Raw genomic sequence first — 25,795 nt, 5'->3', positions numbered from 1 at the left:
GTTGCTGGTGCCTGCCTGCATGAGGTTGTTTGTTTCTGCAATTGTGCACCCTAGTCAGTGCTGACACTTCCCCTAGTTTTATGATTCAGCTCAGTGTTTAGTATTGGCCTAAGAGCCAGACCCGGAGGACTGCATGAGATGTAGAGACCTTATGATTATACATACTGAAGGGGATGTTTTCCATTCTCTTGAGTACAGCAGATTGGAAACACCAAAAAGTAAAGCAAAATTCCTTGAAATCATTCTTTTAAAAATTCCTATCATATGATTTTTGGATGCATGGCATAGTTTCTGGCTGGTTGAAGTTGACAATACCGCATTCATCTGTTTTCAGTTCAGCCATGGTAAAGTCAGTCTGCTTTGGCACTGCCTGCCTCTCTGAGCTCCCTTGTGTGCCAATGCAGCGCAGATGTAGCAGCAAAATGTTACTTCATGGTGCTTTTTGCTCACTGGCTTGGCAAATCGCTTGCACTAACCCAATCACATATTGGCGATGGGTTGTGTTCAATGCAGACGATGCATCTGGATGTGGTGGCTTTTGGGGAGAAAAGCCCTGCTACAGGGAGATGCCTCCTACCTGTTGACCTGGCTGATGAAGCATGAGCACACTGCTGGAAAGTTTGTTAGCTCTCTCTTGCAGCGCTGTGATTTGTACCGGGTACCAGGCAGATGGGAACAGAGAAAGGTGGCCAGTGGGTACAGTGTCTTGCATAATAAAGATAGCGAGCACTCAGAAGCAGGTCTTTGAACCATCCAGGGTGGAGAGGTAGAGGAGCTACTGATTCACCATCAGATTCACAGTTGTCAGCCCTGAAGGATGCACTGTGATAATCTAATCTGATCTCCTATGTGGTATAAATTGTGGAATTTCCCTGGCTTCATTTCTGCTCCGCACTCGCCCTGCTGTCCTGGTTTCAGCTAGGATAGAGTTAATTTTTCTCCTAGTAGCTAGGGTGTTATGTTTTGGGTTAGGATGAGAAGAGTGCTGATAACACGCTGATGTTTTAATTGTTGCAGAGCAGTGCTTACACCAAGCCAAGGACGTTTCAGCTTCTTGCTCTGTCCTGCCAGCGGGCAGGCTGGGGGTGCAGCAGGAGCTGGGAGGGGACAGACCCAGCACAGCTGACCCAAACTGGCCAAAGGGGTATTCCATCCCATCTGGGGTCATGCTGAACAACAGATAGGGGTGGCTGGCCAGGGTGGGGGGCCAGCTGCTTGGGGTTAGGCTGGGCATCAGTCAGCGGGTGGTGAGCAATTGCATTGTGCATCACTTGTTTCATACACATTATTAGTAGTAGTACTATTATCATCATTATTGTTATTATTATTATTGTTGTTGTTATTACTTTCCTGTCTTAATAAACTGTCTTTATCTCAACTCACAGGTTTCACTTTCCCGCTTCTCTCCCCCAATCCCAGAGAGGGAGGGGGGAGGGTGAGCGAACGGCTGTGTGGTGCTTAGCTGCCGGCTTGTTAAACCACAACACCTGCCCACCAGTGCGATCCCACCTCAGGTCAAAGGCTTTGAGCTGGCAGCCCCAGCGCAGCGCCGGGGCCCGCCGGCGGCCACCAGCCCTCGGACGCGCCGCGTAGGGAGCGCGCCCCGGAGAGTAGCCCCGAGGCCGGGACCGCTGGGTGTCGCTGCGGGGCTGCGGAAAGCAGGGCCGAGCTGCTCCGCTCCGCCTCTGCCGCCGCGCAGTGGCCGTGCCGGGCAGGACTTGGCCCGCCGGAGGCAAGGGGTGGGAAACGCTGCAGGGCGTTTGCATGGTCCGGGTGTTGGGGCCAGCTTCTGCGCTCGGTTATTCCGGGAAATTCATAAGTTGCGTCCTTGTAACCAGCTTTTGATGTCATCTTCCTTCCAGAGGCGTTTTAAATCAAAAGATGGACTGCTTTTCAGTCTGGAGCAAGACTGGGCATGAGGAACAATGGCTTTACCGTGAAGGTGGTCAAACACAGGAACAGGCATCCTAGGTTGATGCCCCAGGCCTGCTACTGTTTAGGAGGCACTTGGATAATGCCCTCATTAATGTGCTTGAACTTACATTTAGCCCTGAGGTGGTCAGGCAGTTGGACTTAGTGATCTTTGAAGGGCCCTTCCAACTGAACTCTTCTATTCTGTCCTGTCCTGTCCTGTCCTATCCTATCCTATCCTATCCCATCCGATCCCATCCCATCCCATCCCATCCCATCCCATCCCATCCCATCCCATCCCATCCCATCCCATCCCATCCCATCCCATCCTATCCTATCCTATCCTATCCTATCCTATCCTATCCTATCCTATCCTAAAAAAGATGTACAGTGTTCCCATGTTCTGGGTGATGAAAATCAGGCTGCAGAGGGAGCTAGTCTCAAGGTAAAACTCTCTGCTGTATGTCCTTTTCCCGTCAGTTGATGTGATCTGATCAGGCTCTCAATGACACAGAGACAGGACTACTGCAAATTCAGTTTTCCCAAATGCACCTTGTGTTGTTCCCCACTTCTACAATTTTCCAGGCCAAATTTGAGGGCTGAAGCTGTGTTTCTAGGATTTTGTCACAACAGAGTATGTGAAACAGTGGTTTTGAGTGATGAGGCAGTCAGCCAGAGGTATGGTCTGAACTCTGTAAATGTGTGCATCAACGCCACAGCACAGGTCCAGTAGGTCTGATGCAGCCTGGATGTATCAGACAGTTGCTGCATAGATGGTTGGTGTTTGCAGAGTAAATATGATGCAGTCAGAACTAATCAGACTTACTGCACATGTGTTCATATTTCTGCATGAAAATACAGAAACTCATGGAAACTCACCACAGTGACAAATTACTTTGAGGATTCTGGAGCCAGCATAGTTCAGCCCTCTGGTGATCTCTGTGCAACCTGAATGCAGCAGAGATTTGTAGCTGTAAAGCTAGTTGTACTCAAAGCAGTCTCAGCACTTACAGCTGTCATTTTTCCTCTTGCTCCCACACAGCTTGTCAGTAGCAACTCATGTTAGCCCCTTAACTTATGCTATGGCTACTCCATGGCCCCAGTTTAAAGCAACACATTTCCTTCAGTAGCTCTTAGAAAACAAAAGGAGCATAAAACAAAGAAAACTGCTCTCAGCTGGGCAGTCTCAAGCTGCTTACTTGTGGGACATGGCAGCAGCTGCCAACACCATGTCTTAGCCTGGCTCTACAATCTCACAGTCTGGCCAAGCAGAAATCTGGAGAAGACAGAACGTGTATCAACTTCCATCCCATTGCAGGATAGGGCACTTAATTATCCTCTGGCTTTGATTGTTTGGCCCCCTGTGTGCCTGTAAACAAAGTGTTTTAAATCTATGTAGATTTGGATTCTTCTTCACCATGGAAACAAGTGAGCAAAGATCGATAATGACAGAAATAGGGAATAAGATTTTGACCCCAGAGTCATGGATGAGAGTTGAGGGATGCTGTTACTGGCCCATGAGTTTTCTGTCGTCTCATGGCTCTATGCAGGTGAATGTAGCTACAAAACATACCAGGATCTCAAAATCTTCCTCCATGTTTTTCCAGCATGAGCAAGCTGATAGAACCCCTTTCCATTTGTTTCTGTCCCATTGCCAGGAAGCCATCATTTTGCATTGTCAATTTTCACTTCCATTTAAATATTTGCTTACTGGAGTTGAAGAAATAATCTATTGGTCACTATAATAATCCAGTTATCTGTTTGTATTGTTAATAGAGAGAAACTATTGGAAACAAAGTTTCTAAAGAAAAAGTAAACATGTTTAGAAGTAGTTTGTTTCAGGCCATGGTACTATAAAATTGTATAAAAACCCAAATGAGAAGGGGCAAAGGAGCTGAAGAGGGAGTTCACTCAGCCATGTGTTTAAACTAGCTGTATTTCTCAGTGTACCCAGGCTTCAGCTGGTGGCTAGTGTTTTGGAAACAGAAAGCCCACACAGCGCAGCGAGAAGCACTCACAGCACTAGGAATCTGCAGTGCCTGAAAGTGCAGACGAGCGCTGCTGGCACTCGCACTGTCCCCCGCTGAAGGGGGAAACGATGTGCTGGATCTGCACCACACTGGAGTGAAACAAAGCCTTTCAGCATCTGTGGCAGGAAAGTCACCAATTGCCATATGTCACTCTGCTGCACATATGTTAAATGAGCCCAACCAATTGCTTTTGCACATTCCCTGCGACTTGTTGTCCCACACAATGAGTGCCCTGTTGTCACCAGTGCTAATGCTATGCAATCTGCTTTGCCGTAGTGCAGCAGGCAGCTCGCCTCTTCGTATTGCAGTATATTTTGCCACATACATGTGGCCCTGGTATTGCCGGATGCTTTGCAATCTGTTGCTCCGCCGAGTGCAAGCCCTTCAGTCACGGCTGCTGCAGCCTGTTGGGCCACAAAGGAGCAGGCGGGCTGTGGGCAGGGACGCGCTCTGCTCAGCTGCTGTCTTGGAGCACGCGGCCCCTGTCCTGTGGCCTGGGCTACTCAGCTGGAAGCAATAACAGGACTGACTGGCACTGGTGAGAAGCTTCATGGCTCTATTGTCTATAATTAACTATTCCCATTCCTGAGTGATTTTTACTTGTGTTTATTTCATGAATAACAACTGTGAGTCAGGCTGACATGCACAAATGGAAGAAACTAGATTCTTTTTTACATTATGTGAATAACTTCTCACACAAACAGCTGCTATAAGCAAGGTAGGGTAGTGGCCCAGTACTTTGCTAAGAAACTCAGCTCACTGCAAGAGTTTATTCAGAAACTTTTCATATACCACCTTTTCGTTCAAGTCTAGGGGACACATAAGGCTTGAGCACTTTCAACCTTACTGAAACAAACTTTTAATGGCGCAGCATTGCTGAGGACTGTATGCCAAGCTTCTGCTCAGAGTAGCCCCAGGAAAATAAAAACATGCTTCTGAAGTATTCCAATACCATAAAGGTCACCTCCTGGCTACATTTAATGATGCTAGAAAACATGTGTTGATGAGTGAAGATGTGACAAAGTATTGAAAAGCTTGCGCATGCAGTGCCTGCTGAGTCAGATGTCCCACCAAACCCACTAACATCAATTTGGATATTGTACACCACAGAATAAGGTCCGTATATGAAGAAATTAAATTAGGGCTGGGAGGGCAGTTTTAATTCAGGCATGCCCTAAGAGTAGGTGTTTGATTCTTAGCCTGCAATTTCTTACTGTATCTTTTCTCAATGCAGAACAGTTGGCCCTCCTGCCTGTAGTGTCTTTTGACATACAACTTGTATAAAGCTGGAAAACAGCCCTGATTTAGCAATATAATTTTATAACACTCACACATCTGTTTCTACTGAGGGCTTTGGAGCCCAGTAAAAATTGATAAGATGGAAAAGAAAAAAGAGAGAGAGAAAAAGAAGAGAACTGCCTCTAGAAATATGACTAATGCCCATACCTGTCTGTACTTGTTAAAATGTGCTACAATGAAAATGTTAACAGCTTGGCCAAACATCAGAAAATCACTACTTTGTCTGATGCTATTAGCTGAGGTAGTCAGTAAAGGCAGGGCTGAAGAAATAGTGATGCCTCCTTGGGCCTCAGGGTGGAGCGGCAGCGGTCTTGCAGCCCTGACTAAGAGACTCTAATGAGAGTCTGGCCCCTTACGCAAGCTGTTCCATGCTGCCCTTGGTGGTGCTACCACTGGACCCAGAAAGCTTTCTGTATCTAAGCAAGCATTTGTTGGGAAGATGTGTAGCCCAAGGGGCCCTTCCTGGATGACACTTCAGAGAGACAAAAATACCATTTTATGTTTTGATTGTAAGACTGGGTTCAGGCACACATGAAACAGACAGAGTGAGCTTCCAGGCACTCATGAATGAGCAGCATGCCTGGTCATCTCCTTTAAAGGTCCCACTTTGCCCAGGATGGGATTTTTGAACAGAGAGAAGGACAAATCCTGCTGTCAGCTACTGCAGTATAACTTGGACAGTTATATGGCAGCATTATTCTACAGCATTGACACCAACAGCAGGATCTGTCTCTTTGGTGTTGATTGTTGCCTGTTTAAAGACACATCTTTGGCAGGTGAAGGAATTGGCCTTTGGATTTGTGTGTTGCACTCCTCCTGAAATGCTGTGTGCTGCCTTCAGGTTACAGGCCCGGTCATGTCTCCCTTCCAGTGAGGCACGACTCTCTCCTGTGTGGCTCAGAGACAGACAGACTCTGCGCTGTGTTTGCGCTAAATACTGTTTATTCAAGTGTCATACCCTGGGTGAAAAGTGACACAGAAGAGGGAGTCTGTGTTTTATTCTGCAGCTTTGCATCTCCTGGAAATGTCTCTAGGAATAAAGGACAGTGCTTTAAACAGCACTTGCCGTAGGATTGTATTTCATTATGTTCTTCATGCAAGGACATATTGAAATTCAATTCAAAGAGAGAAAGAAAACCATTTTGCAGTTGCCTGAGATCAGATTATTCAGTAAGCACAAACACTTTTTGAGTAATAACTTTTCCGTGGAGAGTCAGATGATTTCTATATGCTTAGTAGTCTCAGTTTCCCTTGAACTGTGTAATTCAGTTGAGATGCCCCACTCAGCTTTTAAAGCATCTGATGCCAATGTACCACAGCACAGTTGTATTCCTGTCTTTGGAAGGGAATGGGAAAGTCAGTGTATTACAGTTGCTTGTACATTAGTAGTTCCCTAAAAATACATAGATTAAAGTGATTCATATGAGCTATTCTGTAGTATCAAACTGTATTTCTAAACCAAACCATAGTGAGAAAAGGGAGGAGGATGAACAAGTATCAGACAGCGTGCTAGAGAAGACTGCGATAAAAGATAAAATCAAGTATCTCACCAAACCAGCTCACCCTGTGCTGAGGGTCCCACTCAGTCTTGAGTTAATTAGGCAGGAAGGGTTTGGCCCATCTCCATAGGAGTTTCAGAAGCAGTTGCTATTCATAATTATTTACAAAGAATACTGTAGCTGGTCTTTCTGAACCAGAAAATAAAAGGGAGACAGCCTTCAAAATCTATAGCAAATCAAAGGAAGGTCAGTGGCTGGCAGGAATACGGGAGGGGAGAAGATAGGTGAGAAGTTAGCATTAAAAAACAAGTGACCCATTCTGCCTGCAAGTCACCAACACCTTTAAATTGGTAGTTATTTTCTTTAGTGCTAATTAGGAGGGGCTACAGCGGAAGTGTATATGCTGTCAATTTAGATTCAGTAAGTCAAGGAGGTAGACTGTGCCTTTTAGGTATTCTTTTAGGATAAACTCTTCCTAATAGGCACAATGTATTATCTAGCAACCCATCCTTCACTTGAGATGGTGGAAAATTTCCTGCATCCCAGCTGGGATCACAAGTGCACCCAGAAAGATGAAGAACAGAGACCTATTGCTTTTGAGGATATCCTAGCACTGAGTGCACACATAAACAGAGCACACTGGACAGATGCATCATGATTTGTTTGTATTACCTATATGTCCTATATATCTTTATGTTTCTTATTTATCTTTATATATATTTATTAATTCAAAGACCATTTAAAATGATTCCCTTTATTTAAACATCCTCTAGATTCTATCTGCTTGTTTATGCCTCCAGGAAAATCGATCTGGGTAGGGTACTGAGCACAACTATAATAAGGGAGAAAGAAATAAAATAGACAGTGAAATATGATGTGCTCTCTCCAGAAGGGAAAGTAGAAGCCTCAAGCCAAAGTCCAAAGGTCACGTACCGTGGTAATGGGCTTATCTAAACAGATTATACCTAGTACTTGCAGGTAAATAGATTGGGACATGCTGCAGTCATTTCATGACTGCAGGAAAGCCTGGTGAGACTCATGGTCACCCCACGCTCTGCATTAGGCTGTAGCAACTGGCACCAGAATATAGATCTAGCTATTGTCTTAGGGATGTATTTTTCTTTTGTGCATCCCCAAAGATTTGATCTGCTTTAGTGGAGGGTCTGAGCTGCAAATTTGGAACGTGTGAGCCTCCTTGGCTTCTGGTTGAGGGACTTTGTCAGATGTTCAGATCACAAAATTATCCTTCATATAAGCACAAAGGCCAACTTCTTTATCACATGGAGGTTTAAATCCAGTTATTGCAGGGATTGATACTCTTGAAATAAAGTGGAGTAATAATGTGTTTCTTCTGGAAGCATTTTGGGTTGTATTTTGGTCACAATTTCAATTTGTTGTTGTTGTTCATTTTCTGGCAAAGAAGTTTCTGCTGTTTTTCCTCCTACCGTGGCCTCTCTATGTCTGTAGGCATTTCCTATACAATGTGGGACGGAACTGTGGGGCTGTGCACACTCAGCGCTGAGGCTATTTCCTAGTGTTCAGTAGAGCTTAGCAGCCCAGAGTCCCAGCTTGTCTTCAGCTGATTTGCTAACAGCTGAACAGAGTCTTCTTGCTTAACCTTTCAACAGGAAGCTTAAATATACAGATTTTGCCTTGTTCTGGTTGTTAGAGAAACTGACACTCCCCTCTTCCCTCCTCTCAGCCCCATTACAAGGGGTAATTATGTGTTGTCATTTGGGGACCACGAGGTTAACAATCCATCCACACCACACAAATTTCTAAATTATGTTGCACAGGTATCAATGCCGATATATCTCCTTTGTAATCATGACCGCTTCTTATGCATTACCACTTGTCTGTCCTGTCAACAGGCGGCCAAAAACAAGCATCAGAGGACGTTTGTCAAGCCATGAGCGTGTTTGTAGGGCTGAGTCTCCCCACTTCCCAGGTCCTACCCACACCACAATGCCTGCTATCACCACACACTCTCCTGGTAAGGAAGAGCTGGTTGCTTGAGCTGACAGATGGCTTCACAGGTCTGTATTGCGTAGCTCTTATCTTCAGGGCCTTTATCTCCTTGCTCTCCTGACCTCCCATCTACCTCCCTCACAGTGAAGCTGTGGGCAGCCCTGATCTTGAACTCTCCACTTCTTCCCATATCTGTCTTGTCTGTAAATCTATCTACTGCTGCATCCACAGTTTTCCCATGTGTTTCACAGGCACACCCAAGAAAACAGTAACTTCTGGCATTGGCAGTGGTCACTCCCAGCTTTCTAGCCACCTCTGCAACTGTTTTTTTTCAGTATTTCAGGGACTGTTTGATGGTTCTGTCTCCTTACACCCTTCAGCAGCTCCCTACCAGTTTTTTGGCTGTGTTAATGAGCATCATGTATGCTTTCCTCGGGCTGATTCTCTGGGTTCATTTCTCTTTCTTTGATACTTTTCCAGCTGCCTCCAGTTGAGTGCTGACTTTTGTCTGTGTCTTTTTACATGTCTGACCAAAGATAATGGAAAAAGACTCTACACTTCTCTGAAACAGCCTTTAACCTATCTTCTGCTTCATCATCTTCGTCTTCAAATGATTGCTAATCCCCATGCCTTCTTTTCCGTTAGTATTCAAGTATCTTCAAACTAACTTTCTTCACCGTGCCTGTACCTATCCCCAGGTGCAGCAGTCCGTAGGCATCAAGAATTCTCTTCCCCCCTTCTCCCAAGCTCAGAAATCAGAGCTTTCCCACCTTTGCCTGCCCTGTCTGTCTCCTGTCTGTTACTCTCAAGTCCTTAGACTTGTTCTCTTGGAGTGGCCATTATCTTTAAACCACTTCCAGCATTGATATTCTTAATGGGAAGACATTTGTTTTGCATGGAAAAAATGATAAGCCAATACCATAGCTGTATATGTGTGCTCTTCAAGTCCTGCCTCACTCAGCGTGAAGAAGAATCGGTGATCCTGTTTTCATGACCTCTTGTGGCCTTTCAGAGAATGGGGCAGTAGGAGAAAAAATCTGTAAAAATGAAGTCTCTTGGATCTCAAGCCCCTCCCTTCACATGTTTGTTTGCTGAGCACACGTCATCCTGTCCTTTGGCCAACTGGGAGAAGAGGTGACAGTAGGCATGGAAGTTGACCTGTCATCCTGTGCTGCAACAGGCAGCTCCCCTCCCGAAGGCTGGGAGCGTGCTTGTAACTGTGCCCTGGCTATCTGCCCCCCTGCACTTATCCAGAGCCTGTCGCGAGAGTCTCGGGGCAGCTCCTGGGTGTTGCTCACCACCACCTCCCAAAAAGCAGAAGATTGTTGGCAGAGATAGGGGAATAGCAGCTCTGCTGCCATGAGTGTTGTGGCTGCCACCTTATTGCTGGAAACTGGGGGGGGTGAACGGCACTGCCGAGTTTCCACCCATCGTGGTGTTATGATGATAACGCTTATATTAAAACCTGTTAGAAATATCATATAGTGATAGTAAAACTACTATAAACATTTAACAATTGTCATCATATTCTCTGTGCTATGGAATACATGTAATGTGCAACATGTTGATTCTTGTCTGAAGAAAATTCATTGCCTGAATTTTCCATACGTGAGTTCAATTTAAAAGTAATGGAAAGGCCAAACATGATGGAGGCACAGGTATCCCCACCCCACAGTTGATGTAGAGTTGCATCAGAAAAGATGTGTTCTCATAGTGTAATGAAAGGAATGGCTACAAGTCTGAATAATGTTCTTGCACATTTTGCGAAGTGTAATATTTGATCTGAAGTTCAACATCACAGTTGAGACAATAAGAAAAGACAAGTACCTTAGAAAAAAAAATCTCTTAAAATGTGATCTTAGCAGAAAGGAATTTTTAAAAGTCTGGAAAATTTTTCTTTAGCCTCTGCCAATAAAAAAAAAAAAAAAAGAAAAAAAAAAGAGAGAGAGAGAAGGATCTTAAGGATCTTTTAATATGCCTAATAAACTTAGACTTGGGGCAGGAAAAGAAACAGTTTGTAGTTTGTCAACATACTGGCAAAGTCAGCTGCACATACAGCTCAGCACTCCATTCATTCAAACAGCAAGTCTCTGAAATCCACTGCCATAGTCTGCCTTTGCTGGCAGTCCAGAAAGCAAAGCATTAAGGTACATGGCAAGGTATGCACAAGTAGTGGACTAATCTGCTCTTTGAACTGTGTGAGAAGAATGACAAGGGCATTTATCATGGCTCCTGCACCATTTGCTCTGATGGTCCCAGCCATTATCTTAACTTGCACATTGACTTTACCAGAGGTAGAGAAGGGGAAAAGCTGTAATGCCTAAGGCTCCAAAACTATTACCTGTGTGTGGGTATCTGTAATAGTTGACAAAGACATTTGGAAGCAGACCTCTGAAAATTCTCTTTGTTTGACTTTCTGCTCCAATTTCACAACATCGAGGCTGCTTTTTTATGCTCTTACCTCTCGGACAGGGTGAGGGGCACAGAAAGCAACATTTTCTTAAATTCATCAACCTAAACAAATAATGTTCTCTGTGCATCATGTGCACATGCATGTGCATGTGCATACCTCCCAGCCCACTCCATCTCCTCCCAAGCATGCATTTGCGGAAGGAAGGTGATTTGAAAGATCACCACAGGTGGATGAATTGAGATCAGTTACTTGTGCTCAAGTGTCTTTGCTCAGCTGATTGTTTCGGATAATGTTCTGGATATTGCTCTCTCACTGTTTTCCAACTGAAACCAAGCTGACAACTCTTCATCTATCAGGGAGGCTATACGGTGCTTTGCTGATGAGATTTTTGGGCTGTCTTTCTGTTATGGCCCAGTGAGGCATGCAGCACCTCCAGTATAAAGAGAGGCCTTCAACAGCCCTTCCTTTCCCATTAAGCTTAAAGAGAATCCTTGAAGTGTCCCAATTATGTCCCAATAATGGGAAGTACAAATAAGAAACAATATAGGAGCAAAAAAATCAATTCTATTCACTGACCTAGAAAGTGAATGTTTGTTTGTTGTAGCCTTTTTCTTAGTTTTAGATCTCCCCCTTTCTTCTGATGGAACTTTTATTGTTGTTGGCCTTGAAAGTATCCTTTTTGTCCTTTCTTAGTATTTTCTCCCTTGCCTCCTTTGCTCAGATTTTAATTTTCTTTGGAAAGTAATATTCTGTTCATTTTTTTTTCACTTGCACTCTAGGTTTCTAGTTTTCATTTTCAATCTTCTCATAGTACATTCTCTATCTGCTCCCTCCTGCCCTTCCCACCTTCACCAAGTCTTGAGTGTCTCCAGCACAGCTCTAGCTCTCACAAAACAACAGCAATCATATAACAGCTTATAACCATTAACCAATTGAGTGTCACCTCTCTACAAGGTAGGTAATCATTTACGAACACTGCTAAGCTGCTACTGTTTGGTGCGACGGATTGTTCAGCTGTTTCTGCTATAAGTATCCCAGACAACAATAGTAAGGCTGTGAAAGCTCAGGGTTGGGATAAATTGCTACAGCAGTATGTGGGATCTATAGACATCCACTAACACACTGCTGAGCTCTGAACTGTCCTCTTACTCCTGTTTTTATGAGCATTAAATGCGTTCGGTATTTGTACTGACAAATAGGCTGCATCTTAAAAAAAAAAAAATCCACAGAAGAAAAGTCTGTAGACCACCTATAGCTCTTCATGCCACACTTTGTAAAACAGCATGGAGTAATTGGTCTGCCTTCTTCATCCTGTGACTGTGATGCAGTAATAATGTAAACCAGACTGTGCTTAGGTAGGCAGAGGCTGTTGTGTCTGCTGAAGACAGCTGGTTAATGCACGAATGGTGTGATGTTACACTGGGACTGCCAACCTGAAGAAAAATGCATGGCATTTTTCCCAAAGGTAGAAGGTTTATGGTTTTTAACCTAAATTAATAAAGATGCAGAACCTTAATTAAGAATCAGGTTGCTTCTGAAACGGCTAACCCACTTCAAAGTGCTGAAGCCATATACTTAATGAGGAACAAAGAGAAAACAGGGCCAAAATGTCTGTGTTGTTCTCAGCCCATTCATCTCACACATGAAGGGGTGCTCTGGTGGCATTTTAAAAATGGTAGTGGAACATCTGCCACCCAAAAGGAGAATTGGAGCGTGTGGGAGGGGACATGTCGTTTATTCAAAAGCTACTGCTCTCCTTTTGAAGCAGAAGATGAGCCAGATATACGTTTGTTCTTTTTTCTCTGCCAAGTCCTGGTCATGTTCCCATTGACTCCAATTGATACAGGATATCCCCTTTGCTCTCTTTTTTTCCTTTCATTTTTTTTTCTTAGGTGAGTGGTTTCACTTCATAAATGCAGTAGGCAAGTTAAGCCTGTTTCATCCTCCCATGATGCGAGGTAACAGCTGCTAGTTGCAGGGGGAAGTGGTTGTAATAAGAAAAACAAGAAATCAGTCTCTTGAAAAGTGGAACAGCATTTTTAGGACCTCAACTCTCACAAAGCTCAAGTGTCCTTCTGGAAGAAACACCTCAACCCGAGTTAACTACTGTGTTCCTCAGTAAGCTCTAGTTGTCACATTAGTGATGTATCTGATGCTTTTCATTATGTATGATTTTAAATAGCTCATTCCTGCTTCTAGCATAAAGGGGGATGGGTGGCTTTTCCCATTTAAACAGTATGGTTTAAATGATGCTTAAAAAAAAAAACAAACAACACACCACCATTTCTTTAGGAAGACATACAAGATAGAGGTTTTGTTGATGTAATGCTAGAACACATACAGATTCATCACTGAACACAGCTTCCAGATGTGCCAGCCACGGGTGCCATCTCTACAAGTTTTTGTGAATCCTGCTAGATGTCATTGGCCGTTTTAGGTAAACACATAGGTATTTCTGCAAATCTGGCCTTGTGCTACTTTGGCAAATGCTTTTGAAAGTTGCACCCAACATTAAAAAGAGATCAATGTAGGAGATTAAGATAAATGCACAAAACACTTTCATTTTCTTTATTTTCAATCGATACTGTATGAATACAAAGTTTCTAGAAAGCTACAAAAATTCTACCACTTTATCAAGAAGGCATCAAAATGTGTCACTTTGCAAAGACATGAAAACACCTGCAGTAACCGACACAAAAATAGCATTTTTAGAGTGATGAAATAATTGCACTTAACTGTCATGGATATTAAAGTTATCACACATATGTACCGCGAAAGCTAGAATACATTTTTTTTTTTTTACAAAGCACTTTATAAAAAAATTCTCTGCACACAAAACCTATAATTTTCATATTACTATCATACTAAAGATAAATTCACTTTAAAGCCAACACTTAAAACATTTGAAACAAAAAAGGTACCAGTACCTACACACAGACAATAACAAATACAAGAATACTGTACTGCCAAGAGGTTTGACTGAAACTCCTTTTGAAAGCTTCTGCAAATATGTTAAGAAAACATTGGAGAACATTCACTTTTTTCAAAGAGCCTTCCCTCCCTGTCTAACCTAGAGGTACTTTATCATCAAAAGGCAAGTTATACATCAAAAGTTACCAGCAGCAGTACAATATTAAAGTAACCACTGACCATATATGAATATGCTTAAGTCACAAACCCATTTTATACACATTACACAAATAAACATAAAGTGAGAATTCCATTAAGTCATTTACAAATGTGAACAAATGCACATGGCAAAACAAAACAAAACAAAACAAAACCCCAACCTGTTTTACATAAAATGTACTGAAGAATTAAAGGCTATTCAGGTTTTCAATGTTATAAAATTCTTTTGTCTTTCTTTTTCAGGCACATATTGTATTTTTTGTCTGCAGTCATGAGCCTGAACCAAAGAGGCCCATAAAACAAAACAAAAACATATAGTCTGTAAGGAGGTAACAGGGATCTGTCTCCTTTTTGTCAACTGAGTGCATTTAAGATTTAATTTACACACTAAAACTAATTACATGATCTCAGCAAGAATGACCCAAAAAGTTAAAAGATGAAGATCTCCAACATGTTTCTTGTACTTTAAATTATCCAGCCTTTTTTTTTTTTTTTCTTTTTTTTTTTTTTAAAGGGGGCTAAGCATCTTGTTATAAGATAGGGAAATGAGATCATCCTGAGAAAGTACAAAACTGGACTCTATTGTCACATCTGCTGTTTAACTGGGTATCTGAATCAGTATGGGTCAAGTACAGAGTAGACAAAACATTTATCAGTATCAGTATATCCAGGAAAACTGTAAGGGGAACTACTTCAGAAGCTAGTATGCCCTAGGAGTTGCAGTGGAAAAATAAATAGGTATGGATGAGTATGTCAAATGTTGTATCTGCCTTGAACTGGCCAGTTACTTACATTCAACAGTAATGTACACCCTTCATTATTTAAAATAGCCTATGTTGTGGAGGTTTTAACAGAAGAAGCTACTGCCGAACTTAGTGAGCTGTAGCTGCAGTAGAAAGAGAAAGCGAGAAACAGGCATTATATCTGCAATTCCTTCAAAATAGTGGTGCAGTACCTACATAAAATAATTTTGGAATTCAAGTAAGTACAACTACATTTGTTTGTAGCAATTTTCAACAGCCCCAAATGGTACCATTATGCTTGTTTTAATGAGACAGGGGTGTACTTTACCACAAATATGCACTAGTACAGCTGAAATGTTTGGTAAAAACTGAAAATATATGCTTTACTTGTGGGGCGAAATTGACTTTGCCCTATCTCAGTCTCAGTGAATTCAACAGGATTACTTGTCTTACAGAGGTAAGTGAGATTTAGACCTTGAAGGAATAAGAAAAATAATATTTTAGAGACAGGGAAATTGAATTATCACAATATTTACCACACAGTGTCACAATATTTCTATATATAAAAAGTTAATCTTAGTTTTCATCAAATACTTTAAAAATCAAGTTAAAATTGTATTCACAACTATATAATCCCTCTGACAGCTTTTGGTTTTGCTGATATTTGTTCTAACATGTGTTTTTTTTTCTTAAAATCTTGCTCCTCTTCCCATTGATTTTAGTTGTAGTGTATACAGTATGGCCCCCGTTCACAGAAGGTAACAAATACAAACGTACATTTTTAGGAGGAGCTACATTTTTCCTAGCATGACATCATGTGGGACAAAAACAAAACAAAACAACCTTGTGTTTTGAACAGTGCTGGCCAGAGTTTCTCTAACAGCACCTTCATCCACAATGCCCACACTTAATTCAGTGTTTAAAAACACACAATTGCATTTACCCTAGCTATTGTCTGTTTTCCATTTTCATCTCATTTTATGCATCTGACCTTCAGTATGCACAATTTTGTAAACAAAATCTTCTGTCTTAAAAAATCTTCACAGATAATGAAGTATTATTAGAGGAGAACAATAGTCTTATTTGTCCACTGTCTGAAATTCTGCAGTGTATGGATCTCATTACGCAGATAGATACACGACTGGATGAAGAGAATATAAATGTGAATCATTTTTATATCATAGGCAAATCAGTTGCTGGTTTGCTATGCTGTCAGAAATGGCAAACAGTACGTTATTCTCCAGCAGGTTGATCATTAGCAAAATTACATTGCTATAAATGGTGCTCTTTTGTGAATGGAGGCCTGTAGTTTCAACTTATTCCAATAAACCAAAGGCATTACGGTGATAACTAAATATTTTTGGTCTCTCTACAAATTGTCATTATTATGGCAGCACTTTTCTAAGCTGGAATTTCAAACCAAAGGCACTTTCATGCTAGAGTGCAGAAGAGTCACAATTAATTATTTGGTCATTAAATTTAGAAAGGCAGCATTATTAGTACAATTCACTTTTCATGGAGAACTATGAATCTGTATGAATCTCCTTTTGGTATAGACACTTAACTGCGTAGCAATGGGATTGACTTGTATTGAAGGTTCATTTAGACCAAGCAGTCAAAGAGCTTTTCTGTGGGAAAAAATATAGATATTTAAAAAAATGGAACCAATTGATAAAACAATATATGAAATTTGTGTTAAGAGGCTAAAGGTACTTCTACTATAATGCTAAGGCACTGCATATTGTAATGCTTTGGCGGCTCTCAATTAAAAGGTTCCTACAAAAAGATAAGTACTTCCAGCTTACAAAAGAGCTCACAGTTTACAGGCAGCCTGTTGGACTACACACCCCCACACTGAACAGTTGAAAGATTAAGGCTTTTAAGAATTAACATATACAGGGTATGGATCATTTACAGAAGTGTAAAGAAAAGACAATGGAAATAGTTTCCCTAATATTACATAAGTGAACACCAATAAACATTGTGATTTTTATACCCTATAGTTATGACATATGTAGTGTGCCAGATTCTGTTAAAAAAAAAAATTGTACCTGGTTTTGCAAATTGACTTACACACTTTATACGCCTCAAAGAGTTTGCTTGTTATTAAAAAAAAAAATCACCAAAACCACAATTCAAACCCTAAACAAAAGACAAACTTCAGAACAAAATAAAACAAAAAAGTAGTTTTTGACTTGTAACACCAAGTGCTTAGAATAAAGGGCTACCGTTAGGCTGTTACAATGCAGTGCTTTTCCTGATGTGATTGTTAGTGTAAAAATGAGTGTTAAAAGAGACCTTACCATGGACATATTTCTCTGTTCAGTTCACAGACTATAAACTGAAAGATCATCAGCCCTAATATCCACAAGCAGATAACAACTAGACATCACAACAATCATCCACCTACTAGCGTTAGATCAGCAGCCAGCTAAGGACTTTAATCAGTCTCTCTTCCCCTCATAGATGTTTGCCTTCCTCTAATGTGAGTCCTCAGCAGTGTTAAATGTGAATATGGTCCGCCGCAGGTGTACAGCAACCTGCTACCATGTCTAGGCTATATTCTAGTCTAGACAATTCAATCATGGGCAATTCTAACAGAGGGCACTAAACAAATGTAAAAAAAACCAAAATTAAGTGTTTTTTTGAAGACTAGAGCACTGTTGCCTGGGAATAAATTCTAGAGTTAAATTGTGCCTGGGAATAAATTCTAGAGTTAAATTGTGCATGGGCACATATCATTAAATGGCAGCGAGGAGGAAGCTGTTAAATGTTAACTTTGATTCAGAGCTGCAAAGTACCTTCCCAAGAACACCCTTTGCTGATACTTCATGACTGATCTTTAAGGTTGGCCAGGCGGTCCTGGGCCTTTCTGACAAATGTTTTTCATGAGAACCCACTGTTGGACCAGCACCTGCTGAAACAACTGCTGCCTGGGCAACTGAAGGGCAGTGCTGGGTGTGCAGCAGAAGAAAAGAAATTGAACAACACTCTGGCTTAGCCAGAAAGAATGAGAATACTTATCTCACATGTGCGTACCTTGGATAATCACTCACATCCACATCTATGTTTTGAATCTTTACAGTATTAAAATATCTCCAGCTGCACTTCACTTCCTGGAGTCTTCCCTGATATATCAGAAGGATGAACACTACCACATCCAGATGCAAAAGGACATCAAACCCCATGTGGTATGTACATGTTTGCTTCATATAAGGTCTTTGCCAGTAGGAACTGGAGAGAGAACTGGGGAGAGGTGTAAGAGCACCATGATAAAGAGGAAAAGGAGAAAAAAAATCTCCACTTTCCAATCTTCTTTGCCTGATGTTGGTTGTGACTTTCTAGCATCTCATAGATATTAAAGCTGTTGATCCTTTCTGATGTGTATGCATTCTTCTCTTACTTTAGTGTTTTGCTTTCAGTTTATGAATTACTCAGTGCTGTTGCAATGTCCGTTGTTTCCATTCATCTGTTTTTTCAGAATTGTGAGATTTCCAATCAACTTATTAGAAAACATACCTGTCCATATAAAATATAACTGCACACACAAGACTACATATAATGCAAGTCTAAATCTTCAGTATTTACCTACTTATTGCAAAATGAGCCATCTTTTTCATTAAATAATCAAATTTTCATATTAGTACAATACAACTTTATACTCTTTTAAAATACACTAGATATGTTAGGGATAAGGGATGATGTTTTATTTCTCTGCGATACCTGTTTAAAAGTTTAATGGATTAGAAGATTAGTTTTAGTATTGAGAAAAAAATACAAAATTTGCCTAATTTTAGGACCTGTCTGTTTATTATCAGGCATTTCTTAAGGCTATGTTTTTTCATTTGGTTTCAAACAGAAAAATGTTTCATTTTAAAAAATAATTTAGTGAATTACATTTGTCCATATCTTCCACCCTAATTAGTTACAAAGATAATTCTATAAAGATTATTAACTTTGTGTACTCATTTACAGTTATAGCTAAAGAATCATTTCAATTTCACTTGAATTGTAAAACAAGTATTTTGTGTTGGAAAAAAGAATCTTACAAATGCTGTAATTTTTTCCCCATGGCAAATGCTCTGTCATACATTTTTCTATCAGAATTAAAAATAGGCCTCCACAGACAGAGGCATTAGGTTCTTAAATACAGTCTTCCCAAAGAACTGTGGTTTAGAAATTTGAAGAACACTTAAGTTTTAGAAATAATTTTTACAACTGTACCAGAATTTCACAGCTACAATTATATATGAACACATTAAAAATGACTTCACTAAAACAGGATTTAGAAAAATGTGGGTGAAAGTTGGGCCAGAGGCACTGCCACTTAGTGTTGAGGTTTACAGTCTGTGTTTTGATAAAGAAGTGAAATGAAGTGTATATATAAATAACTGCTCAGTCCTTTACAAGCCTGTAGATATGATGCTGTGCTCCATGTTCACTGTTTGACACTTCAAATACACAAGCCATGCAGAGTAGGGTTTCTTGTGTATCCCTGTTTGTTACAACCTATGAGGGGGAGGAAAAGGTAGACAATATATTAAAAACTTGAAAACACCAGAGCCAAACAAAGGAATGACTGGTTTAATTTAGGCAATGTTTAGATGTTGCTGTTTGAAATGTCCTCTCTCTCTCTTTATCTCTCTCCCTCCCTCCCTCTCTCTATTTCTCTGGCAATTTAAATTGACCTCCATGACTGCGCTCACACAGTGTGCTCTGGGGCAGAGCTGTGGGGCAGTTGCTCCTAAAACAGGGGCACTGAGATTCATCCCACCCAGGGTGCCACCCATGAGCCATCAGATCAGCATTCCTCAACCTACACTAACTTCAGTAAAGGGAAATCAGTGCATCTTTGTCCCCCTGTGTTTGTCTGCCAAAAGGCAGCTGAGCTGAGTGCACCCCTCACTCATCTCCCCCACACTGCATGACTCTGAGCTCACTGCCCTACCTCTTGACTGCTTGTCATGCCATCAACCTTCAGTCCTGCCCAATTCCTATGGTGGCAGCAGCATCACATGGCTCTAAGTGCTTGGCCAGGTGACACTGCAATGCCACAGTGCAATAAGCAGGTAGCTGGATGACAGTGGCTTCGAGGCTACTACGCAGACCATTCCTCATGCTTTAGCTCACCTGTTGGGTGCATCCTCACCATTACTTCATGCTTTCCTGGTCCAAGAACTAATTAATTAACACACTGACATTTGCAGTATTGTAACTGGCACGTCAGTAAGAACACATCAGATGAATGGGATGGTTCAAAGTTACTGCCTCAGGCTCTTTACAAACACCAAATAGACTTGCATTAAAAATAAGAGAAGTAAGCTGAATATCTGCGAAGTAACAGAGACGTTTGTTCATGTTCTCAGTCAGCTTTTTCTTCTCATCCTTGGCTTCTATAGTGCATGATTCCAAGACTATTAGTCTGAAGTCAATGGGATGATTTGTTTAGTAAGCAACATGACTAAGGGATTTGGAAACTGGTTCTAAATATTGCGCGTTAAGCAAGCCATACAAAGCTGAGAGTATTTTAGACATGAAAAAGAGTGAGTCCATACCAATAAAATTGTAAAATTTTCCAACACGCTGTTCATCATGTATTTCTCTGGTAAATGCTTCAGCTTGTGTATGAAGTTGATCATATATTCACACATTGGAGAGCGATTTATTCTGTACACAAATCGGCCATTCTCAAACCTTGCATATTCAGTCTTAAAAAAAAAAAAAAATATTTAGAACAAGATACTTTAAAAAGACTAAAAGCATTAATGCTGTATCTATTTTTTTCTTTTTGTAGACAGAAGAAAGAGAAATTGGGTCTCAGCCACACAAACACCCATATTCCTCCTACCTGCTAACTCCCTGCCTGAGCTATACAGTGCCTTGCTAAAAATTCAAAGGCCATTCACTATTAAAAGTTTTACCACAACTTATTCTCTAACCTGTGAATTAAAAATTGAAAAGATAAAGATTACACAAAGTAATCTTTACACAAAGTAAAGTCCAAATCCATTAAAAATGGATTAAGCAGAAAACTTGCGATAAGCTTGATAAGATTTGACAGTACTTTTGGGACAATCAGCTGCAAAGGGAAGAACAGAAATAAATTTATATATTTGTGTATAAATAGATACATATGAATATAGCTAAATATTATTGCATGATTTAATATGTAATTTATTAATACAAGAATACAGGCAGAAGAAAACAGACTGATTTATATTGCAGGGGTTCACAAGGGGTTGCAGGAAGGTGCCTGTGATACTTGGACTCCAGCTGTCTAGATACCAGCTGCTCAGATGATCTCCTCAGTGGCTTTGGGGATTTCTTAGCTTTTCCTAAGCTTGGTGTAATAGGAATGATGGAAAACCTTTTATGGTCACTCTGCACTGGAACCATATTTAGTATAAGGAGGACATGAACAGTGACCAAGATATCTACTAAATGCTCAACCTGCAGCTGTAGGCTGAACTGTGCATACAAAAACTATTTTACATGTAACAGATGTGAGTGTGGGGCTTAGAACGCAGAAGACAAGTTAAACAGCTACAGTATTGTTGTATAGTAAGCCAAATACCTACCTGGCCAGTCCATATGTTTTTTCTGCTTAGAAAATAAAAGGTAAACAATAAAGGCCCTTGCATGTTAAAAAACATAGCATACCATCCATGTCTTAACATGGAATTGTTTAACATGAAATGTTTAAAAAAAACCTAGATGACAAAAGGTAGCTTGTCACTGTAGCATGGTTCCAAGGCTACATGGCTGGCCAAGCATTTGGTAATGGGAGCAAAAGCAGTTTTGCTTTAGCACTTTTCTGCTGGGATGGAGGAGGCTGCACTGATGTCAGCTGCAGGTTCCCCACTGAAAGTTGCCACAGGCAGAATGGAGGAGGGGCTCTGAAGCAGTGGGTAACCAGGATTTTATTTACTGTAGCATCATCGGCCACACAATGATATTTAAAAAAAACCTCAAACACTTCTGGGAAGGAAAATACTCTTTAGGAAGGATTAGAGGAGGGAAGGAAAAGACAGGTAAGGGTAAAGTAGACAGGAGAGAGGAAAGCTTAAGTGAAATCAGAAGGAACCGGAGAATCAGCCCAGCCCAGCCCAACACCCACCTCTACTTTTTCTACTACTTGCTTTCCAAAAGAGCAGACTTTGGTGGAACACGTGATTGTCATGTTTTCTGAGCTCTCATACTGACTGGTGACTCCATAAAATGCTCCTGTATCATCTTGAATGTTGCAGTTTAAGTCAGCCTGTTGGGAAAAGCAACAGATGTTGAATATTTTATTTTTCATTTGACAATATCATAGTATAACCTGCCATTACCTCACCATTCTTGATTTCAGAAATCAGGGAGTGAGAAGGATTTGATAGTGACAACAGTAGAAGCGGAAAACCTCCAAGAAAGTACTTGCATAATTGGTGATGTAAAAACCTTAGGAAGGCTACAGTTTCTTCAAACTTTAAACACAAAAGAGAACCCAGTATTTCTCTCAGCTACAGGTGGCCTTGTTGTCTGGCAGAAAGATGAAGTCCTTTTTCCTTTCTTAAAACAATGAAATCATCACTACAAAGGAAGATGGCTGTGCAACACAGGAATTGAGCTCTAACAAACTCTGTCAGGCCATATGGCCCTGATTCAGCAAACCATTTAACTTCACTGAGCTGTATGACGCAGTTCACAGGCTTCACATTATCTGTGTGCTTACTGAGCCGTCTACTGGACCAATAAAATATTACTGAAGTATATGATTTCTTTCAGTATTTCTCCACAGTCTGAATAATGACCCAGCTGCCTTTGATATCTAGCACCAGAGAATGAGAGTTGTAGGATCAAGTGAGAAACAGCACTACCTTTAATTATTTATATCCAAAATCCAAGTCTTGTGCACAGCATGATTAATTTGGTTACAAAGTGGTTACAAAGGTCACATGCTGAATCCTGCCTCCCCAGGCCTGCAGTAGCACTAAAGCCTTTCTGCCACTGTGCTCTTTGTCATCATGAAACCATTTTCACAAGCCCTCAACTTAAAAGAACACTAATATGGATGTAGGCAGAGGCTAGAGATATCTGCAGCTGGATTTGTTGATTCAGGCATTAGCTCTGCTGACATCTTTGGTGCCCAAGGAGAGAGTAGGCAGGGATTTCTTTTTATGTGGAAATAGCCAATCAGCTACTGCAGCGTAACATCTAGGAATCATCTGAGTTTTTAACCTACTCTGAGATGAGTATTTTAACAGGGAAATACACTTTCACAGCTGTTTCACTTGCAGTTCTAGCTTAACTTGTTTTTATTGCTTTTCATTGCTAACACAGAAGTGTAACACAGAAGTGTTCACAGAATCACAGAATTTCTAGGTTGGAAGAGACCTCAAGATCATCGAGTCCAACCTCTGACCTAACGCTAACAGTCCCCCCTAAACCATATCCCTAAGCTCTACAAATGTGTTGACAAATGCCTTCTTGTCTACATGGAGACTTTATAAAAATGCAGTTTACAGATATGTTTATTTGCTAGTTATTGTGGAACAATTGTAATCCTGCCTTCACTATAGTTCAGGTCATTTGTAACTGCTATTTAATATTTAACTGGGCAATAAGTCATTAATTCTACTTAGTGTCTACAATCCATATTTGTAGATGGACAACCTTCTGAGGCAATATGCTGATAATAGCAATACTGAGCTAGTTTGTGGTACGGAGAAGACATAGGTCTAATACTACTTCAGGCTGGCTTTGGTAAATTAATCAGTGGAAAAATCTCAAGAGGTTTACACACAGTAACACAAAAAGCCTTATAGTCACGTATTTTGCATAACAGAAAGAAATCCTATTGCTATTACACCTTGCTTCTTGCATGTTTTGCATGATGTCAGCAGTTAATGTTTAACGTACAGCTAAAGTAGTGTGTTCACAGTGATCTGTAAGAAATTGTTCTGAGCTAATATTAAATAAGTAATTTGCCATCACAGCTGGTTTTCAATTACATCTAAATATGAAAAACTGTAGCAGCCATCAGCCATGTCTCAGCTGCTCCACTGGAATTTCTAAAAAATAGTTATTTCTGATAAAACAATTATACCGTTTTGAATGATAACTTTTTTTTTTCTTTCAGATACAGAGAAGATATTTAATAAATTGTAAGTAAAATGCTCCTTGTGATTTCATGTTGTTGAAAGGGGTCAACTGCATAGACCTTGTATCTCAAGCTGCAGTAACAACCACTTACAGATATTAAAAAATATTTTTTTTTTCTTGTTTTGAAGCCCACTGAAAATATATACTTGACATTTAACCTGGAAAAGTATCACATGTGGCCATCTGGCACCCTGTTGCTCACTCCCACAGTGCTTTCAACTCTTGCTGAAATCACCAGGAATCCTGTGTACACAAAAAATACAGGCTGGGGCCCTGATGTTTGAATGAGGAACACTTGAAATTATCATTCAACTGTCATGATTTACTCTTATGCAATCACAATGCTGTTGCTATAAAGTACCCATGATTGCAAAATAGAAATGAATTACCTGTATTTGCTCTTTGATTTATTATTATTATTATTTTTGAGTAGCATGCAATAGAGGTGTTTCAAGGAAAGGAAGAGTTCTCCTTTTAAACAAGAGTTCTAATGTTCAACTAACTACAACATGCTGAGTGCTGAACCTCTAAGACTCCTCCAGAAAGTGTAACACCAATATGAAAATCCTAAGACTTTGCAACAGTAACACTTTTGAATGAAGGCTACAGCAAAGCTTCTTTTAATAATGAAAGAATTTTCTCCACTCTCACATACTAAAGCATCTTGTCCCTTAACCTGGGTTAAAATCTTTTCACTAGAAGATGAGTACATGAACACTAAGGAAGGAGCATGCATCATTGTGAAGAGAGGAATGTCACCGCAAGGAAGTAGTCTTAATCTAGAATTTGATTTTTTTTTTTTTTTAATGCTGACTAAATTTATAAAAGATGGAAAGATGATCACTTTGGTAAAATACAAAGCTTTGGTTAAATGATAAGAAATGACGGTGAAGGAGTTGTTAAGTATATTGGTATGGCTTACATAGCAAGGAGTTCATTTAAATGCACACAATATGCAAAGAAATATCTCTCAAACTGAATAAAGAAGGTCACATTTTAAATTTGGGGGATTTTTTTTTTCCCAAAAGGTAATGATGATACCAAAAAAATAAGTTATTGGAAAAATTGTAATCTGATGTGGCTATGAGGGTTGCAGATGAAATTTTCAGCAGAAGAACAGTGATGTGTTGTTACCTCTGAATTCAGTTTAAGCAGGATCCTTACTACAATATTGACTCCAGTTTTTTGTAGTCCGTATTTTAGAAAGGATGTTGGAAAATTGGAAAGGGTTCAGTAAAGAGTTACAAGAATGATTTCAGGTCTGGAAAACATCCTTTGTAGTGAATGACTAATGAAACTCCATATACTTAGTTTTTCCAAGGGAAGTTTTTCCACGACTTTGTCATAGTCTACAAGTTGCTACATGGGAAAGAGTCTTTTGATAGATTAAATCTTGAAGGAAAGGACATTAAAAGACAAAAAGCTAACGCTACACAAAAGCTAAATGAGAAACAAAGCAGACGTTGATATCCCTGATGGCACTGAGATGCTGGAATAATTCTGAATATGGTGAAGTCACCATTACTTAGGGTCTTTTGTAACCAACCTAAATATGTAAGTAACAGGGATGCTCAAGTAGGCTTATTGCCTGGATGCAAAAATTACTTAGCGAGGCTCACTACTTATATTACAGGAGAGGTAAGACTAAATAAATATAAT

At 40.4% G+C, this 25,795-nt stretch overlaps 1 protein-coding gene across 9 annotated transcripts in view; it reads right to left on the bottom strand.

The window, feature by feature from the left end:
* Positions 1-13,661: 13,661 nt before the first annotated feature.
* TEAD1 (TEA domain transcription factor 1) overlaps positions 13,662-25,795 on the bottom strand; it is a 159,427-nt gene continuing 147,293 nt past the window's right edge. For all 9 annotated transcript variants that reach the window (XM_072039446.1, XM_072039447.1, XM_027462254.3 and 6 more), the window contains 3 exons: positions 22,110-22,250; positions 20,548-20,700; positions 13,662-19,501 (listed from right to left, as the gene is read on the bottom strand). In XM_072039446.1, coding sequence (XP_071895547.1) covers positions 19,388-19,501; positions 20,548-20,700; positions 22,110-22,250 — 408 coding nt within the window. In that variant the 3' untranslated portion in view covers positions 13,662-19,387. The remainder of the gene's footprint in view (positions 19,502-20,547; positions 20,701-22,109; positions 22,251-25,795) is intronic.

The sequence above is a fragment of the Anas platyrhynchos genome, chromosome 5 (genome assembly GCF_047663525.1).
Source record: "Anas platyrhynchos isolate ZD024472 breed Pekin duck chromosome 5, IASCAAS_PekinDuck_T2T, whole genome shotgun sequence".
Lineage (NCBI taxonomy): Eukaryota > Metazoa > Chordata > Aves > Anseriformes > Anatidae > Anas > Anas platyrhynchos.
The sequence above is the reverse complement of the archived record's forward strand: the minus strand, read 5'-3'. Positions and strand labels throughout refer to the sequence as shown.